General features: G+C 44.9%; 1 protein-coding gene across 2 annotated transcripts in view; it reads right to left on the bottom strand.

The window, feature by feature from the left end:
• PDLIM1 (PDZ and LIM domain 1) overlaps positions 1 to 17,854 on the bottom strand; it is a 44,171-nt gene extending 26,317 nt beyond the window's left edge. Inside the window, exons 1-2 of one of the 2 annotated variants that reach the window (XM_083615928.1) lie at positions 17,620 to 17,854; positions 542 to 693 (exon numbers count right to left, since the gene is read on the bottom strand). In XM_083615928.1, the coding sequence (XP_083472054.1) occupies positions 542 to 693; positions 17,620 to 17,718 (251 nt within the window). In that variant the 5' untranslated portion in view covers positions 17,719 to 17,854. The remainder of the gene's footprint in view (positions 1 to 541; positions 694 to 17,619) is intronic. The other variant, XM_083615927.1, reaches the window with a different exon arrangement.
• Positions 17,855 to 21,226: the final 3,372 nt, after the last annotated feature.

Genomic DNA, 21,226 nt, shown 5'->3' with positions numbered 1-21,226 from the left:
AATAGTACCTCAGGTTAGGAACTTTGCTTCAGGATGAGAACAAAAATCATGCTCCGGTGGTGCGGCGGCAGAAAGAGGCCCCATTAGCTAAAGTGGTGCTTCAGGTTAAGAACAGTTTCAGGTTAAGTACGGACTTCCGGAACGAATTAAGTACTGAAGCTATCTTGCTGTATTTTCTACCTGTGCTCTCCTTGCCGCTGCTTGGATAAATGCATGAATCTGACCTTTGGAATGTTTTGTAAGTAAAGCATTTTAAACTTACTTAACAGTGTGTGCTTTGTTCATTGCAAGAGGGGCAGAAAGAGAGGAATGCTGTATGCAACTAAATGGGATAAAAGGGCCTAACAACTTACATTCCTAACACCTTTGTGAGTTTAAAATCTGCTACTGGGAGCTCTTTCCTGCTGGAGAGGGAGTTTAGCCCTGGGTCACAGGGATTCATATTTTTCCTCCTACAGTAAACCAACCATAGCTGTGATATGTGCTCATTGGATACTTGAGCCAGGCAGATTTCATTCCTCCAATCCAAATGCTACTTTACCTGCCCACCGTCAGAATTATTTCATCTATGCAGCCCTTGATTTTGTTCTGTGCTTCTAGGTGAGTCATGCTTTCTGTATCTTCCCCATCAATGGACATGATAACATCTCCAATGCATAAATTGGCACCTGCAGCTTTGCTGCCAGGGGTTACCTGCAAGAAGAAGAAAAAAAGATAAACAGAAATTGTCACCAAAGCAAAACTCAAGGCCCCAGGCTGTTCTTTGTATACTGGTCCTGGCTTGTTTCACAAGAGGAACCGGGAGTTGGCTATGCAGAAACTAGCAGGATGCCTTTGAACATTTAACAGAAAGGCAAAAACATAAAAACTGTAAGCGAATCACTCTTAGGCCTCTGTAGTACAGTGCTAATTTTACTGGTCTACCTTATAGGGTTATTGTAAAGGATCGATGAGATACTGTCTTGTTTCACACACCATTCTACAAAAACGGTGACTTTGTGCATATTAACAAGCACTGAACGTTCGGGTTCCCAGAGGGATCGCAGCGCTTTGCTCCTAATTCTGCTGCTGCACTGCACCAAGATTTGGGCTTAAATGCTTGGCTTAGCGTGTCATCCTAACCCGGAGCTCCCCCAGACAAACCATGGTCCATAAACCATAGAACAAGTACTAATGACAGCTCATTGGGCTTGCTGATCAGAAGGTCGGCGGTTCGAATCCCCGCAACAGAGTGAGCTTACACTTTGAAGTGCTTTCGAACTGCTAGGTTGGCAGGAGCTGGGACCGAGCAACAGGAACTCACCCCATCGAGGGGATTCGAACCACCGACCTTCTGAATGGCAAGTCCTAGGCTCTGTGGTTTAACCCACAGTGCCACCTGAATCCCTTAGGGGCCCCCTTACAACTCTGCAATTCCATCCTATCCTCTCTGCCTCCATCAAGGATACTTTCTAAAGGAATTTCTTTGCAAACAACAAAGCAGTAACAGGAAGACCTAGCAGCGCAGACAGAACTCTCAGCTACTCCCCAGTGGGGAAAAACAAACAAACAACGTAAAACTGGACTAAAGGAAAAACGAAAACCCATCAATCAACCGGCTCGCTTTTTAGTTTCCCCTAGCTTTGGCTTTCACAATGGAATGATAGAATGAGTGGGAGACTGCGGTTAAGAAAAGCACATTCATTCGCAATGAGCCATCTCTGAACTATTGCATACCAGTTTGCCATTCCTAACAAAAGAGATCCAAACATTTAGAACACAAAACATGGCACAGAAATGTTTTTTTTTTTTATAATATTTTTATTTTTCCATATAAACACAATACAACAAACATAAACATACAAAAACAAAAACAAAACAAAAAACATGTATCATTTCATATCCTAATTTCATATCCTATCTTCCCCGACTTCCTCATGCCTCCCCTTTCTGTATTCCAAATTCTTATCGATTGTTCAGCAAATCTTCCCTTATTTTAATTTAAATTTAGACTATTCTTCCTTATTCTCCTTGTCTTAACCATTGCTAATAGTAACCATTTACTTTCCAGTCCAACATCATTCTAACTTTCATTAACTTTGTGATATTTCTTTAAATAGTCCTTGAATTTTTTCCATTCTTCTTGCGCTGCTTCTCTTCCCTGGTTTCGGATTCTGCTCGTCATTTCTGCCAAGCCCATATAGTCTATCACCTTCATCTGCCATTCTTCCAGTGTGGGTAGTTCTTGCGTCTTCCAGTACTTCGCAATGAGTATTCTAGCTGCTGTTGTAGCATACATAAAGAAAGTTATATCCGTCTTTAACACCCCTTGGCCGACAATACCCAAGAGAAAGGCCTCTGGTTTCTTGGGGAAAGTATATTTAAATACCTTTTTAAGTTCATTATAGATCATTTCCCAGAATGCCTTAATCTTCGGGCAGGTCCACCAAAGATGAAAAAATGTACCTTCAGTTTCTTTACATTTCCAACATTTGTTGTCAGGCACATGGTAAATCTTTGCAAGCTTGACTGGGGTTATGTACCACCTATATATCATTTTCATAATGTTTTCTCTTAAGGCATTACATGCCGTAAATTTTATCCCGGTGGTCCACAACTTTTCCCAATCAGCAAACAAGATATTATGACCAATGTCCTGAGCCCATTTAATCATGACCGATTTAACCGTTTCATCTTGTGTGTTCCATTTCAGCAGCAAATTGTACATTTTGGACAAATTCTTAGTACTGGGTTCTAACAGATCTGTCTCCAATTTTGATTTTTCCACCTGGAAGCCAATTTTACTGTCCAGTTTAAACGCTTCATTTATTTGATGGTAGTGGAACCAGTCTCTCACCTTCCCTTTTAATTTCTCAAAACTCTGCAATCTCAATTTGTCCCCTTCCTTTTCCAAAATTTCCCAGTATCTTGGCCACTTGGACTCCATATTTAACTTTTTAACTGCCTTAGCTTCCATTGGCGACAGCCACCTTGGAGTTTTATTTTCCAGCAAGTCTTTATATCTGTCCCAGACATTTAGTAGTGCTTTTCTGACAATATGGTTTTTAAAACTTTTATGTGCTTTAACCTTGTCATACCACAAATATGCATGCCACCCAAAAATGTTATTAAAACCTTCCAAGTCCAAAATGTCTGTGTTTTCAAGAAGTAGCCATTCTTTCAGCCAGCAGAAAGCTGCCGCTTCATAGTAAAGTTTAAAGTCTGGCAGGGCGAACCCCCCTCTTTCCTTTGAATCCGTTAGTATCTTAAATTTAATTCTGGGCTTTTTGCCCTGCCAGACAAATTTAGATATGTCTTTTTGCCACCTCTTGAAACAATCCATTTTATCAATTATTTGCAATGCTTGGAACAAAAACAACATTCTTGGCAATACATTCATCTTTATAGCTGCAATACGACCTAACAAGGAAAGCTTTAAGTTGGACCAAATCTCCAAATCTTTTTTCACTTCTCTCCAAGTTTTTTCATAATTATCTTTAAACAAATTCACATTTTTAGCTGTCATATTTATACCCAAATATTTCACTTTTTTAACCACAGTCAACCCTGTCTCATTCTGGAACCTTTCCTTTTCTATCTGTGTCAAATTTTTCTCCAAAACCTTTGTCTTAGACTTATTCAATTTAAATCCTGCCATTTGACCAAACTCTTGAATTATTTCCAAAACTCTTTTCGTGCTAGCTTCTGGCTCTTGCAATGTAAGTACTAAGTCATCTGCAAATGCTCTCAGTTTATATTGTTTAGCTCCGACCTGAATCCCTTTAACCAACTGGTCCCTCCTAATCATATTAAGCAAAACCTCCAGGACCGATATAAAAAGTAATGGGGAGATAGGGCACCCCTGACGTGTCCCTTTTTCAATCTTGAACTCTTCTGTAACCACATTATTTACAATTAGTTTGGCTTTCTGTTCAGAGTATATTGCGCCTATACCATTTTCAAACCCTTGGCCTACCCCCATCCCCCGGAGGTTCTTCAACATAAAACTCCAAGAAATGTTGTCAAAGGCTTTCTCGGCATCCACAAATATCAAAACAGCTTTAGTGTTTATGTTCACTTCCAGCTTTTCCAAAATGTCAATTATATTCCTTACATTGTTCGACAAGTGCCTTTTTGGGAGAAAGCCCGCTTGGTCCCCGTGAATCTCCTCCATCAAAACTCTCTTCAGTCTTTTTGCCAAAATATCAGCAAAGATTTTGTAATCCACATTCAATAACGAGATGGGTCGGTAGTTTTTAAGTTGGGTCTTTTCAGTCTCTGTCTTTGGTATAAGTGTAATGTAGGCCTCTCTCCACGTATCGGGTGCCCTTTTCCCCTCCATAATCTCATTGCAGACTTCCTTCAAAGGTTGTATCAACCCTTCCTTCAAAACTTTGTAGTATTTGGAAGTCAGTCCATCCGGTCCAGGGGATTTGCCCAGCGTCATGCCTTGAATGGCATCTTCTATTTCTTGTGCTGATATCTCCTGGTTCAATATTATCTTGCTTTCTTGCGAAACCTTTTTCAGCCCATTTTCCTCGAGGAACTGTTGTATGTCCATTTCTTTTTGCGGCCCTTGTGTGTAAAGTTGTCTAAAGTAGTTCTGAAAACAATTCCTAATTTCCGCTGGGTTGCTTATGTTTTTTCCTTCCACTTCTATATTTGTTACCGTGTTGAGTTTTTGTCTCTTCTTTATTTGCCAAGCCAGTAACTTGCCACATTTATCAGCAGATTCAAAGGTCTTTTGTCTCATTTGTTTAATTTTCCACTCTAATTCTTGATTCATCAGTTCCATATATTGTGTTTGATGAAATTTGATTTCTCTTAGAATCTCTTGGGATTTTGGCTTCGATCTTAATTGTTTTTCCCCTTCTTTTATCTTTTCCAAAATTCTCTCCTTTTTCTCATTTTGCTTTCTCTTCTTTAAAGTATTTTGCTGAATCAAAAACCCTCTCATCACGGCTTTGCTTGCGTCCCATACTATTCTTTTTTCTACTTCAGACCTTAAGTTGATTTCAAAATAGTCTTTCAAGGTTTTTTGGGCCTTCTTGCAGATCTCCTCGTCTCTAAATAAGGTGTCATTCATTCTCCATCTGAAGGAACCAGTTGTTGTTTGCCTCATCACCATCTTTACAGCATTATGGTCGGAGAAAGTTTTTGGGCAGATTTCTACTTTTTTTATGTTCGGAGCCATACTGCTAGTCACCCAGATTTGGTCAATCCTTGTCCATGTCATTTTGGCTTCAGAAAAGAAGGTTCCCTCTCTTTCTAATGGGTGTTTTGTTCTCCAAATATCAATCAAGTCCATATTGTCAGTCATTTCAAAAAAAGTCTTTGGTAGTCTTCCATCTTTTGTTATTACCTGTCTTTGTGCCTTGTCCATATTTGTTGAAACCACTCCATTCATATCTCCCATCAAAATTAAGTTGTAATCCATATGGTCCATCAAAATTTCATGCAACTTCTTAAAAAATTCAGCTTTCCCTTCGTTTGGTGCATAGATTCCCACTATCAAATACTTCTCTCCTTGAGATTGAATTTCAATTGCCAAATATCTTCCTTGATCATCTTTAAAGATTTGTTTCGGTTGCAATTTTTCTTTTGCATAGATCACCACTCCTCTCTTTTTTACTCTGTCTGAAGATATAAATTCCTGTCCCAGTCTTTTATTTATTAATAATTTTCTGTGTGCTCTTGTCACGTGGGTCTCTTGTAGACAAATCAAGTCCAATTGGTCTTTCTTTAAGGCATGAAATATACTTTTTCTCTTCCTGGGAATATTTAAGCCATTACAATTCCAGGTTAGAAGTTGCAGAGCCATGATGGGATTATTTACTCCTTCCTCCTACAGCTCCCTGTTTTTGTTCCTCGTCTGTCGGTGGTACCGTGTTCGTGTCCAGTGATGGATGCCCTTGTCCTGGAAATGTCTCTTTCTGTAGGTCTTCTTCGTGTTCTCCCAAGAACTTGTCTTTATCACTTACAGTCTTTATTCTTCTCTTCTTTCCCTTATATTTAAAAGACAAGCCTTGGGGAAATTCCCACCTGAATGGTATGTAGTTCTTCTTCAGCAGTGTCACCAGGTCCTTATAATGTCCTCTTGCGTCCAAGATACTCTTAGGGATGTCTTTAAAGATCTCAATAAAAAAGTCTTCAATTCGAAGGGCTGTTTGGTAGTGCAGGTTCAATATTTTATCTCGCTCCTCCTTTGATCTTAAAGTAATAAGACAATCTCTGGGTCGATTTCTCTTCTGTCTTATTCCCAATCTAAATGCACTTTCTATCTTAAAGTCCTCTTTCTTCAGCTCCTGCTTCCAAAAATCAGAAAATTCTTTTGTCAAGTAATCCACCAAGTTCTCACCTTCCTTTTCCGGCACAAGTCTGATCCTCAGGTTCCTCTCCTTGCGTTGCATATCCTGCATAGAGAGTGCCAGTTCATATTCATCCAATTTCTTGTAAACTGGTGGAAATTTTTCCTCCGCAGCAGTTGCAATTTCCTTAGCTTCCTCAGCTATCTTTCGTGTTATTGATGAATCTTCCAATAATTTCCCAATTGCTTCTGCATTTGAGTTCACTTTATTCCCTAGGTCAGTTATACTTTTAGTATTTAGGTCAATTTTCCCAGAGATTTCTTCAATTTTTTTATTTGTTTCAGCAACTTGTACTTTAGTTTCAGCAACTTGCAATTTAGTCTCCGCACCTTGCTTTTTTAGTCCCTCCAAAGAGTCATTTATCTTCTCCAATACCTTAGCAAATGATTCTTCTGTAGACATTGCTTTCACTTTTGGCTTTGCAGCCACTATAGTTCCAGAGGCTCCTGTTACAGAAGCCCTTCTTTGCATGAAAGTGTCAATTTTGTATTGTCTGCCAGATCTCAAGGTTGTTTCTTGTAACTCCCCTTTCTCTTTACCATCTGCCATAACAAAGTCTTTTAGTCAAGGTCATTCCCAGACTTTGAAACTCACAAACAAAGTTCTCAAATCATGGCACAGAAATGTTGGGTGTTTCTGGCTCCTGTGAATTCTGGCCATATTGGCCTTCATTACTTTTCACGAGGGTAGAAACTTAAAAAGAAAATACCATATTTTTTGCTCTATAAGACTCACTTTTTCCCTCCTAAAAAGTAAGGGGAAATGTGTGTGCATCTTATGGAGTGAATGCAGGCTGCGCAGCTATCTCAGAAGCCAGAACAGCAAGAGGGATTGCTGCTTTCACTGTGCAGTGATCCCTCTTGGTGTTCTGGCTTCTGAGATTCAGAATATTTTTTTTCTTGTTTTCCTCCTCCAAAAACTAGCTGCGTCTTGTGGTCTGGTGTGTCTTATAGAGTGAAAAATACGGTAGTATTTAAATGTAGTACAAGGTGGGGTTCACGTTTCTGAGCTGTGTCTGCTGAAACCAGAGGGGTTCTTGGAGCCATAAAACTTTTGCCACACTCCGGTTTCCAACATGAGATACAGATTTATTGTTATCACTTACAAGACGCCCATTATTTGATTCAAAGCAACGTCACTGGGTGGCATAAACTGTCATCCTCAGATGCTGACTTGCAGATCCTTTATTACCCCAAAGCAGTGTTCCATAGAGATGACCTACTAGAATTAATTCACCTTCTTCTTTTACGGAAATAACACCTGATCACTTCTTTAATTGTCTGGCCAACGTTTTCTCTAGTTGACTCCATGTGCACTTGAAAGTTTCCTGAACTGGTGAAGATGAGATGTGCTTGATGGGGCGCAGGGTGGATTTGATTTGATTTAAATCAAATTGATTTAAATCACTAGTCAGTAAGACTTGGTTTAAATCTTTTTTTTACAGAAAGACCTATTCTTGCTGGTATAATCTTAATATTTACACCCAGGGGAAGGTTTCATTTTTGGAATAATAAATTTTCAGAGTAGTTTTCACAGTTATATCAGAAATTACTGATTTGGTTATACTATTAGAAATACATAGACCAATAATTATGAAGTTATTGTGATGTTTAATAAGTGAACTGTTTATATTTGGATAACTTTTCTGCTGCACTTTATTGGAAGGAGAAAAATAGCCATTTCCTTAATAACAATTTAAACAATTTATTTAACTAAAGCAATAACATTATAGGCATATATATCCAAGTTTGTTAGCTGATGTGGTTAAACATTTTTTGTTTGTTTTTGTTTGTTGACTGAGTTTTAGCACACATGAAAAACTTAAAACAAATCCTTATTTCCTGATGAATAGCCTTTGGACTATAACATAACTTAAACAGAAAACTATCTTTAGAAAGATTTTTCCTCCAAAAGCATTTTATTTTAAAAATCTGATTTAAATTTAAAAAATCCATTTTTTTAAAAAAAAAACCCTTTTAAAAAAACCATTGATTTTTATCCACCCTGCAAAGCACCGTCATTGGATGGCATAGACTGTTATCCTCAGATGCTGACTTTGAATGGTTCTTTGCAGATCCCTTATTACCCTAATGCAGTGTTCCATAGAGATGACCCACCAGAAGTGGAATTAATTCACCTCCTTCTTTTACCAAAATAACATCTGATCCCTTCTTTAATTGCCTGGCCATCATTTTCTCTTGTTGACTCCATGTGCAATTGAAAGATTCCTGAACTAGTGGAGATGAGATTGGAGGATTGGCGGTTGAAGGATGCATGGCGGCTAACAGATTGAGGTTGAATCCTGACAAGACAGAAGTACTGTTTTTGGGGGACAGGAGGCGGGCAGGTGGGGAGGATTCCCTGGTCCTGAATGGGGCAACTGTGCCCCTGAAGGACCAGGTGCGCAGCCTGGGAGTCATTTTGGACTCACAGCTGTCCATGGAAGCACAAGTCAAATCTGTGTCCAGGGCAGCTGTTTACCAGCTCCATCTGGTACCTAGGCTGAGATGCTATCTGCCTGCGGATTGCCTCGCCAGAGTGGTGCATGCTCGAATTATCTCCCGCCTGGACTACTGCAATGTGCTCTACGTGGGGCTACCTTTGAAGGTGACCCGGAAACTACAACTAATCCAGAATGAGGCACCTAGACTGGTGACTGGGAGCAGCCACCGAGACCATATAACACCGGTCTTGAAAGACCTACATTGGCCCCCAGTACGTTTCCGAGCACAATTCAAAGTGTTGGTGCTGACCTTTAAAGCCCTAAATGGCCTCGGTCCAGTATACCTGAAGGAGCGTCTCCACCCCCATCGTTCTACCCGGACACTGAGGTCCAGCACCGAGGGCCTTCTGGTGGTTCCCTCGCTGCGGCACCTGCCCTGTGGAACGCCCTCCCACCAGATGTCAAACAGAACAACAACTACCAGACTTTTAGAAGACATCTGAAGGCAGCCCTGTTTAGGGAAGCTTTTAATGTTTGATGTATTACAGTATTTTAATATTTTTTGGGAAGCAGCCCAGAGTGGCTGGGGAAACCCAGCCAGATGGGCGGGGTATAAATAATAAATTATTATTATTATTATTATTATTATTATTATTATGAGATGTGCTTGATGGGGAGTTGCCTTCAGGCCCCAAGCCTGATGGCAGACCAACTCTGTGTTACAAAAATGTCTGCCAGCATGACACTGAGGCTGGCAACATTAACCCTGTATGTGGGAATCCCTCGCAGACGACCACAGTGCCTGCAGACAGACAGTCAGGTTGTGTGTCCACAGCAGTGACCAGAGGAGAAACGGCCGCTGGAAGGAGCACAGAGAGAAGAAACGCCTTGGTGCATTTGCAGTGGCAAAAGAGACGCCTTCGTCTGCCCCGGCTGCAACAGAACATGTCTCTCCCATATTGGTCTCTACAGCTATAGCAGGCGCTGTAACTCTCCAGTGCTTTGCCTTCAACCCCAAAGGTTGAGTCGTCTCCATTGTCTCCCAAGATAAACAGATGCTAATAGTAAACCGCTTAACTTGGATGACCAAAATCATACTTCTAATTCAGTTTCGTTGTCACTGATTTCCTCAAAACAAGCATAACCTGTGTTTTAACCATAATAAATACAGTTGTGCCTTAGATCTCAAACGCCTTGGCTCCCGAACAAATCAGCTCCCAAACGATCAAAACCTGGAAGTGATTGTTCCAGTTTTTGAACGATTTTCAGAAGCCAAATGTCCGGCATGGCTTCTGATTGGCTACAGGACGCTCCTGTAGCCAATCGGAAGCCACACCTTGGTTTTCGAACTGTTCCAGGAGTTGGACGGACTCTCAGAACACATTCTATTTGAGAACCAAGGTACGACTCCAGTTTAAAATTCAGATGAACGATACCTTCAAAAATCCCTTATAATATTCTTTTCATTTGTTACAAGGACTGGTACCGCCAGCATACAGAATAATGAGAGTGAAAACTGGTCTTATCCGCCAAGTATTGTATACTGGACTATAACAAGCACAAGATGAGGTGGCAGGTCTATTTTGTTTTTACGTCTAAATTAAACAATAATGACAGTCAGTGCCAGAAGCTGGAATAGTATTTGATTAAATCATCTCCCCATTATTTCACAAGCCGCACCCACTGTTTCCTTTGGCAGGCTGGAAATCGTTCCAGTAACTCTCCATGTGAAAATAGCTTTCCTGTTTCTAACCTCCAGCTCTTTTAAAATGCTGTAGTAGAGCTGTCTGCAAGCACGGCTTTTTTCTGCTGAACAATAAATAAATGAAATACCGTATTTTTCGCTCTATTGGACGCACCGGACCATAGGAGGGGGAGAACGGGGGGGGGGGTTCTTGTTTTCCCCCTCTAAAACAAGGTGCGTTCTGTGCGTTCAAGGTGCGTTCACCCGAAGCCTCCGGAGCTTCTGAAAGCTTTGGGTTCCTTTCGACCTGCTCTTTGGGGTTGGCGGGGGGGGGAGCGCTGCTTTCCCCCACTGCCAGCCTCCAAACCAGGTCGGGTTTGGAGGCTGCTATCCGCAAGCCTTGGGAGCCTGGCGGGAACTCCCGCCGGGCTCCCAAGGCTTGCGGATATCTGCCTGAAGCCCGGGGCGCGCTGCGCAGGGCTCCCCGGGCTTCGGGATGCAGGCTGCTATCCGCAAGCCTTGGGAGCCCGGCGGGAAATCCCGCCCGGCTCCCAAGGCTTGCGGATAGCTTCCTGAAGCCTGGAGAGCGAGAGGGGTCGGTGCGCACCGACCCCTCTCGCTCTCCAGGCTTCAGCGAAAGCCTGCATTCGCTCCACAGGACGCACACACATATCCCCTTCATTTTTGGAGGGGAAAAAGTGCGTCCTATAGAGCGAAAAATACGGTAAAAGTGTCCTGCCATCCCAGCACACAGGAGAACACCCTGGGCACAGAGCTCTTGGGTTCTTTGCTATAGAAGCAGCTAACTTGCTCTATAGGGGTAGTTATCATCTTCAGGGTTTGCCAGAGGACAAAAATAGTTTGCATACTGTATCCATTTAAATCAGGCAGCCCCAGATTCGGCCTCCAGGTGTTTTGGGACTACAACTCCCATCATCCCTAGCTAACAGGACCAGTGGCCAGGGATGATGGGAACTGTAGTCTCAAAACATCTGGAGGGCCGAGTTTGCCTATGCCTGATTTAAATGCATGGAAAGAAACAACTCCCTATGATCTGGCATTAGCTGGGCTGAAATAATAATAATTTATTATTTATACCCCAACCATCTGGCCGGGCTTCCCCAGCCACTCTGGGCGCCTTCCAACAAAATATTAAAATATAGTAATGCATCAAACATTAAAAGCTTCCCTGAACAGGGCTGCCTTCAGATGTCTTCCAAAAGTCTGGTAGTTGTTGTTCTCCTTGACATCTGGTGGGAGGGTGTTCCATAGGGCGGGCACCACTACTGAGAAGGTCCTCTGCTTGGTTCCCTGTAACTTGGCTTCTCGCAGTGAAGGAACCACCAGAAGGCCCTTGGTGCTGGACCTCAGTGTGCGGGTAGAACAATGGGGGTGGAGACACTCCTTCAGATATACTGGACAGAGAGCTGGACCATAAAGAAGGCTTATCGCCGAAGAATTGATGCTTTTGAATTATGGTGCTGGAGGAGACTCTTGAGAGTCCCATGGACTGCAAGAAGATCAAACCTCTCCATTCTGAAGGAAATCAGCCCTGAGTGCTCACTGGAAGGACAGATCCTGAAGCTGAGGCTCCAATACTTTGGCCACCTCATGAGAAGAGAAGACTCCCTGGAAAAGACCCTGATGTTGGGGAAGATGGAGGGCACAAGGAGAAGGGGACGACAGAGGACGAGATGGTTGGACAGTGTTCTCAAAGCTACCAGCATGAGTTTGACACGACTAAACAACCAACACTTTGAATTGTGCTCGGAAACACTAAAAATTACACATTCAAGTGATAACAAAATCAGGGTGGCTCAAAAAACCATCCATGAGTGGGGCAGTCCTTCTGAGGAAGGTGGGGCAGGCAGCGGCAGAATATATGCCCGCACTCCCGAGGGCGGCGTAGCACAGAGGGTGCCCTCCCAGGTGCAGGATAGCTGCTCGGGTGCCTGGAGCAGTGCGCATGCCCTCAGCCGGGGGTGTAGCAAGCCGCTCAAGGGGGTGGAGCAAGCCCCCCATGGCGGGTATTTGGGACGCCACCCACCTGCAACCTGGCATGGTGGCACAGCTCCCCCCTTACCCCAACGGCTCGAGGTAGGCTTGGGAGTCGCTGGCGGGCAGCGAACCAAATGTCGCCCCCTCAGTGAGGGCACCTGGGGAAATCCACCTTCACCGCCCCCCTTCCTCCGTCCCTGGGGGCAGGGGGGTTGAAACAGATGGGCTTTTGGGTCACTTCCCAACCTAAAGTTCTACCAATCCACGAGTTTCACCAATCGTGCCTCTTCTTACACAGCTGCTTGCAACGATTCTTCAACATCAACTTCATTGGACTGGTCATGTTGTTCGGACGCCTGATTATCGTCTTCCAAAGCAACTACAGTGGTACCTCGGGTTACATACGCTTCAGGTTACATACGCTTCAGGTTACAGACTCTGCTATCCCAGAAATACTACCTTGGGTTAAAAACTTTGCTTCAGGATGAGAACAGAAATCATGCTCCGGTGGCGCAACGGCAGCAGGAGGCCCCATTAGCTAAAGTGGTGCTTCAGGTTAAGAACAGTTTCAGGTTAGGAACAGACCTCCGGAACGAATTAAGTTCTTAACCCGAGGTACCACTGTACTCTATTTTGAACTTAAAAATGGAAAACGTGATGCTGGTGATCAACAAGAGAGGTTTAAAGACTGTCTTGAGGCAAGTCTAAAAAACTATAGTATAAACACTGACAACTGGGAAACACTGGCCTGTGAGAGCTCCAGTTGGAGAACAGCCTTGACCAAAGGTGTCATGGGTTTTGAAGATACTCAAACTCAGGATGATAGGGAGAAACGTGCTAAGAGGAAGGTACGCTTGGCAAACCCTCAACGTGATCAACTCTCGCCCAGAAACCTATGTCCCCACTGTGGAAGGACGTGCGGATCCAGAATTGGCCTCCACAATCACTTATGGACTCACTGTTAAGACCATGTTCATGGAAGACAATCTTACTCGGCTACAAGTGATCGCCAAAGAAGATGACTGAAGAAACATTGGGCAGTGTTAATTTTAGGGGAAGTAGCTCAGCATCTCTGTCGCTCTTGCGCCTCTCACTTTCGTACGGACTACATTCATATTTATTCTTGGGCAAAATGGATCTTCTTTTAAATAAATATTCCTTGCTGTTCCATTAACCCAATTCAGAGACATAGGTTTGAGGAAGAGGAAGGGTCTCTCACCCATAATTCCCTGCCAGGCTCACAGGGCTTTAAGCTATCAAGAAGTAATACTCTGTGCATCACTTGAGCCTAATAAGATGCCCTATGGAACCTCTTCTGTGTCCAGTGGAATTCTGGACCACCTGCGACTCCTTTCCCTTTCTTCCATATAAGGGCTTTATTATATTTTTGATTTGGGAAAAGGAAAGGGGAGCAGGAAGCAATGGAGGAAGGCAGTGAAGGAGCATCTCCACCCCCATCGTTCAGCCCGGACACTGAGGTCCAGATCCAAGAACCTTTCGGCGGTTCCCTCCAGGCGAGAAGTGAAGTTACAGGGAACCAGGCAGAGGGCCTTCTCGGCAGTGGCACCCACCCCTGTGGAACGCCCTCCCATCAGATGTCAAGGAAATAAACAACTATCTGACTTTGAGAAGACATCTGAAGGCAGTCCTGTTTAGGGAAGTTTTTAATGTTTGAAGTTTTATCGTGTTTTTAATATTCTATTGGGAGCTGCCCAGAGTGGCTGGGGAAACCCAGCCAGACGGGCGGTGTATAAATAATAAATTATTTTTATTATTATTAGAGCCTCAATTGATGTAGCAAGGGGGCTGCCCTATATGAGCAGGAGAGAGGTGTGCATTTTGAGCCCAGCAAAGAAACAACTGTCAGCTTACTTTAAACTTCTGATCACTCCTTTGAAGCCCTCTCCTTAACTGCCCCACACCTGATGTCAGGTATGATGTCAGGTATAGGAGTGGTTGTGGCTTCCAGAAAATGGCTTCACGGGCCAAGTTTGGCCCATGGGCTGGGGGTTCCCCATCCCTTCCTGTGCCACCATGTCATTTTATTCTTTTTTCACCTAGGAAGAATAGCAGCTCCCCATTCTTCGGACGGGGAACAGAGCCCAAGATACAACTGAATTGGACTATGCACCAAGATTTACCAGGCGAAAACTGTACTCATTCAGCTACCCATTTGGAAGGTTTTGTGTGGCAACCCACCAAAATAGTGCACCTATTTTATGAAAACATATGCAAAACATAAGAAGCCTTGTTTGTGCGGGTTCTCTTTTTTATTAAACAAAAAAACACCCTGTAGATTTCTGTGGAGCAGACACAAAAACAGCATAAGGCTTCTATCTTAGCAGAGAGAAATTGGTAGACTGTGTCAGACACACACAAAAAACAACTCCCTAAGCAAATGTTCACCCTTTTTTCATTGTTCCCTTTGCTAAGAAAAATGGTTTCGAAACCAAACTGCTAGAGGGAACCTGCAAATTACTCCACGGCAGATCCCATTTTGGAAAGTATGTGGTTAGGCGCTTGACAAAAAAATATGGATTTGTTTTCCGTAATCAAAACCCCTGTTTTGCTGAAAGGACTTTGACAGAAAGCTGGGCTGCTCCTGAGAATGAGATCTGAATCAGGAGCCCATAGCCTTATTTGAACATCGGACCCAGAGTTCCATAATCTACTAGCAGCCTGGAATTTCAGCAGCAGAAACTAACCTTTTCGCCTCTGGCTATTTGAGGCTGGGAAAGAGAAAGAAGGGAAAGGTGAGCTCCTATTCACCCTTCTTGAGTCTTAAATAACCCTGCTTTTAAACAGGTGGAAGATCTCACAGCACTGCTGCTCACTCGGAATCTTGGTGATATATTCCTAAAAGCAGGCACCGTTTTCTGAGAATAAGCTTCCCAATGTCTGATGTCAGAGCTGTCTTAAGGATATCTGGCGCCGTGGTGCAAAGCTCCCTCCGGTGCTCCCCCTGCCATTTCCCAGTTTTTTAGGGAGGGCGGCGCTGTCGGCGGGGCTGGAGGAGGTGGCCAGCAGCTGGAGGGCGGCTCCTTTGGCGGGCAAGAGGCAGAGACTGGACGCTTTGTGCCGCTGTGGCCGCGGCAGGCAGAGGCTCCGAGTGCGGCGCTCCTTCGGCACGGCATGGTGGAGGCGGGCAAGGGCAGTGAGCTGATGCCAGGAGGCGCCGCATCCAGCCTCCGCCTCTTCCCTGGCGCCCTCCAGGCCTTGGCGCCCTGCACCCCTATGGATAAGACACCCCTGTCTGATGTATCTCCTTGGGTTAAAAAGGTAAAGGGACCCCTGACCATTAGGTCCAGTCATGACCGACTCTGGGGTTGCGGCGCTCCTCTCGCGCTATAGGCCGAGGGAGCCAGTGTTTGTCCACAGACAGCTTCCGGGTCATGTGGCCAGCATGACTAAGCCGCTTCTGGCGAACCAGAGCAGCGCACGGAAACGCCGTTTACCTTCCCGCCGGAGTGGTACCTATTTATCTACTTGCGCTTTGATGTGCTTTCAAACTGTTAGGTTGGCAGGAGCTGGGACCGAGCAATGGGAGCTCACCCTGTTATGGGGATTCGAACCGCCAACCTTCTGATCAGCAAGTCCTAGGCTCTGTGGTTTAACCCACAGCGCCAAAAGCATTGCTCAGTTGAAGGCATTATGAGACAACTACATTCAATGTGGGCTGGGGAGAAACCAGAGAAAATTAGGAGATTCGCTGCAGCATAAGCTTTTGCAAGTCACTCCATGGACACTTCTGGCACAATACATCATTGTAAGTTTCTTTAAGGTGTCACAGGACATGTCTTTTAACTGTAATTTCCCCCCCCCCCAAAACTAAATCATTTTCAGATGGTGATATCCAGTGTTACATCATACTCAGAGCAGAATAATGAAATCAATGGAATTAAGTAACTTAAATCCACCAATTCCAGTGGGTCTTCCTGGAGTATGACTGTCATGCAAAAAATTAAATGCTAGAATTCATTAGCTTAGGCCACCCTAAATCTGTGAGTACCAAGGGACTGGAGTTTTAGAAAAAGCTAATTGCTTTTATTATCAGTCAATAAAGGTGGCAGAGGGGGTGCTAAGAACAGTCAGAAATATACATTTTTCCTACCAGAAGGATGGATGAAGTATTTACAGCGAGTGCATTTGATACGATTCCTGGCCATTACCCTAATGAAAATGTGCAGGCAGGAATATTCAGACAATGACGAATACTTTGTCAACAGTGCTAGCTGATACCTGGAGGGGGGGGGGCTTCTTTCAATCCTGGGGACAGAGATTAGCCCCCACCTGGGCACAACCAAGCAGCTGTTACTGCAGCACCAGCCACTCCCCAGGTCTCAAGTAGGTGCGGCACCTCTCAGAGCTTTCCTCCTTCCTCCAACTTTGGCAATCTATCAGGCAAGTACAAACAGCACTCCGGCGAAGCTGAAGGAAGCAGCCACCGCAACAACAAAAAGTTCAGTCCCCATTTAAGGGCAGAAAACTGTCAGTTTATTTCAAATACCATTGTGATCTGTAACATGCAGGCTGCAAAAATTTGGGAAAATACAGGTTGGGGTTTTTTAACCACCCATGTGGACGCATCACCTCCTAGCTTTTACTTTTGGGATTTGCTTTCACCCTTCCAAGTGCTAACACGCCTCGGATCATCAGCCCAATATCTGCAATGGATTTGAAAGGGGATTACACAAAATCCCAGGAAATTCCAAGGAGCTGGGAGCATTCCTCGCGATTTTATCAACGGATAGCTAGCTAATCGACACCTCCAGACTCACGGGCACCACCGCGCGCCTCTGAGCACCAGCTGCCAAGGAGAAAGGGCCGGGGAAGGGCTGCTGCCGGCCGGCTTCCCAGCGCCCCTTGGCCGGCGGATCCCGGCCCCGATCCCGGATTTCTCTCCTTGGGTCCCCCAACCCGAGAGACCCCTGCTGATGATTCAGAAGAGCTCACATTCAAGCCCGTCTGAGAATTGGAGCGTCCTTCCCTAAAAAGCGATGGGATGGGGACCCGAAGGATCCGGCTCGGGGCGCGAGGGTTGCAGTTGGCGATGCAGGGCGTTCTGCACATGTTCAGAGGCGCTCTCTTCCTCCCGCTCCAATCCCAAATCCAGGTTTCTCCCGGAAGGTTCGGGGCTCCCTGCTTACCCTGGAGATGGTGAGCGGCTGCTCGAAGTCTTTGCCCCCCACCAGGCGGAAACCCCAGGGCGCCGGCCCCTGGAGGACGATACGGTGGGTCTTGCTCATGGTGCTTCGCCGCAGGCTGCGCGATCCAGCCGGCGCGGCGGGGCTAAGCTGCTCCGCCCCACCCCGGGGCGGGGACTCGGGCGGGCCCTGAGCAGGCGCCGAGTGGGGAAGGAGCTACTCCCTACCCGGCCTGGACTGACTGACTCCGCCCCGGGACGCGCTGCGGGGAGGCGCGCGGCCAAGGGCTCTTTTTTGCGCGTGCCCGGCGTCACCTTACCTGACGCCACCTCGCCAAAGGAACAAAGGAGTCCGATCCGAAAGCCGCGCCCTTTCCAGCCGGCAAGCAACTTTCCCCCGCACCCGGATCGTTTGGATGCGCGCGGTCGGTTCCAGGAACGCACGTGGAAGCAATTGTGCGCAATTACGCACAAGCAATGTTGGAGACAACCTGTGGCCACGCAGCCAAGGGGGGCGCCCTGAACTGGAAATTTTGGCACAAGCAGTTATGGGGTTGCGCCACAAGGGTGCTTCTGAGTATGTTCATCAGCTCATGAGGGACACGTGCAGCAGAGGGAAGTGACTGCAACGCCTGCAGCCCAGCTGGTGCCAAACGGTATTGCTCTGCTTTCATGGGCATAGCCAGCGGGACAGCTGCCCCCCACCCCAAATCAAATAAATAAGTAGAAATTCTTAACTGACCAATTGCATCACAGATAACTCAGTTGTGCGCCCCCCCCAGGCCTGCCCTCCTAAAATAAATCCTGGCTACGCCCTTGTCTGCTTTCCTTTGGACCACCTCAGGCCAAGAAGGAAGTCTTGGGGTCTGAGCAGTCCAGACCTTCATACACACTGCCCTGGAGAAGTCACTTCCGTGCTGCTAATGAAGCAAAAACAACACAGGAGGCAGTAGTTCTCTGCACCACCCATAGTCCGCGCTGTGACTCCAGTGGTTTGGCTTCACCCCAGAAGGCACACTCCATTGTCCCAGAGCTCATTAAATTGGACCCACTACTGTGAAGTAAGGGACGTGGGTGGCGCTGTGGGTTAAACTACAGAGCCTAGGACTTGCTGACCAGAAGGATGGTGGTTCGAATCCCCGCAACGGGGTGAGCTCCCGTTGCTCGGTCCCAGCTCCTGCCAACCTAGCAGTTCAAAAGCACGTCAAAGTGCAAGTAGATAAATAGGTACCGCTCCGGTGGAAAGGTAGATGCCGTTTCCGTGCACTGCTCTGGTTTGCCAGAAGCGGCTTAGTCATGCTGGCCACATGACCCGGAAGCTGTACGCTGGCTCCCTCGGCCAATAAAGCGAGATGAGCGCCCCAACCCCAGAGTCGGCCACGACTGGACCTAATGGTCAGGGGTCCCTTTACCTTTACTGTGAAGTAAACCTACATTGTACATATTTGTGAGAGAAATATATATAAAAGCAGAAGTCACCAACCAGACCTAAAAGGTTTCAAAAAGATTTAGACCTTTTAGGTCTAAAAGGTTTAGAACTTTAGATTTAAACCTTTTCAAAAAGGTCTGGTGACTTCTGTTTCAGTGTATCTGAAGAAGTGTGCATGCACACAGAATCTCATACCAAGAACAAACTTAGTTGGTCTCTAAAGTGCTACTGGACATTTTTTTTATTTTTTATATATATTTCTATTGCATCAGACCAACACGGCCACCTACCTGAACATTTGTGAGAGGTTTGTTCTTCAGACAAACCAAATGCCTCCTTGGCGTGCACATAAATGGAACACACCCTTGGTACAGATTCCACCTCAATTTCTGCAAGCCATTATCTTATTTTGACATTTGCAATCGCCACACAGAGAGGTCCATGGCCTACAGAGGTTTTAGGCAAGGCAGGGTAGGCAAGTAGTATTTCGGCAGCTTATCTCCTCTGGTGATTGCAGAATACAAGTTACGGCGAGACATTCAAACAACCCTGCTCCATAGAGGTCCCGCTGTAAAAACCAAACAGTGCAAAAAAAAGCAGTACCCTGGTTGTTGAACAGCTTGGCTCCTGAACAAAATGGCTCCCAAACGCTGCAAACCCAGAAGTGAGTGTTCTGGGTTACGAACGTTTTTCGGAAGCTGAACGTCCAACCGGGCTTCCATGGCTTCCGACTGAGTGCAGGAAGCTCCTGCAGCCAATCAGAAACCACGCCTTGGTTTTTGAACCATTTTGGGAGTTGAACGGACTCCCGGAATGGATTAAATTCGAGAACCAAGGTACCACTGTAATCCAAATCTGCTCCTTTCATTTTCAGATCTTGCCAACTTCGTCTCCAGGCTGTCCTGCTTAAATTTAAAACACGTTCACAACTAAAACTGCGTGTGGAATAATAATAATAATAATAATTTATTATTTATACCCCGCCCATCTGGCTGGGTCCCCCCAGCCACTCTGGGTGGCTTCCAACAAAACACTAAAATACAATAACCTATTAAACATTAAAAGCTTCCCTAAACAGGGCTGCCTTTAGATGTCTTCTAAAAGTTTGGTAGTTGTTTTTCTGTTTCACATCTGGTGGGAGGGTGTTCCACAGGGCGGGCGCCACTACCAAGAAGGCCCTCTGCCTGGTTCCCTGTGGAAGGAGGTGCACAATTTAGGCAGCGCCCTCTCCTAGGCTCCCTCTCTCCAAACTCCTGAGTGCAGCAGAACTTTCAAGAGGGTTTCCCTCTGCCAATCTTAACACTCAAAATGGTCTGTGGGGAAGGAGGCAGTCTTTCAGACATTTGGGACTTCCGTTCTTATAGGGAGCATTTGGAACAATTCAAGGTGCTAGTTATGACCTATAAGTCCCTAAAGAGGTTTAGGGCCAGGTGACCTGCTCCCATAAATTCACTTCCTCAGGAAACCAGAGGCCTTTCTCTTGGGCATGGTCAGCCCAAGATGGTGTTAAAAAAGGACAGAACTTTCTTTATGTATGCTACAACAGCAGCAAGAATACTCATCGCAAAGTATTGGAAGACACAAGATCTACCGACTCTGGAAGAATGGCAGACGAAGTTGATTGACTTTATGGGATTGGCAGAATTGACTGGCAGAATCCGTGACCAGGGAGAAGAGTCGGCAGAAGAAGAATGGAATAAATTCAAAGACTATTTGCAAAAATACTGTAATATTAAGGAATATTGAGTGATGTTGGATTGAAATTAAGGGGTTATTAGCTGTAATGGTACAAAAGAATATGAAAAAATAGTTCTTTTTCTTTGTATATAAGTAAAAGTATAAGTTACAATAATTTAAGAAGATGGATGGAAAATAAGGGGTTTTTAGCTGTAATGCTATGAGATAAGGATTTGCTGGATGAACAATTTGAACTGGAATACAAGAAGGGGAGGCATGAGGAGGTCAGGGAAATATGTTATTGAAAAATAAGTTATGAAACTTATGTGTTTTTATTATTTTTTCTTTTTAATTTTCTTTCTTCTTTGTTTGTATAAAATGGAAAACCTTAATAAATATCTTATAAAAATAATAATAAATGCACTTCCTCAGGACTCTCAACTTAACACCGGAGTGAGACATAAACATCATACTACTCTTCCAGCTGGAGAGGTAAGAACAAAGG

This window comes from Podarcis filfolensis (genome assembly GCF_964270895.1).
Source record: "Podarcis filfolensis genome assembly, chromosome: 5".
In the NCBI taxonomy this organism is placed as follows: domain Eukaryota; kingdom Metazoa; phylum Chordata; class Lepidosauria; order Squamata; family Lacertidae; genus Podarcis; species Podarcis filfolensis.
The sequence above is the reverse complement of the archived record's forward strand: the minus strand, read 5'-3'. Positions and strand labels throughout refer to the sequence as shown.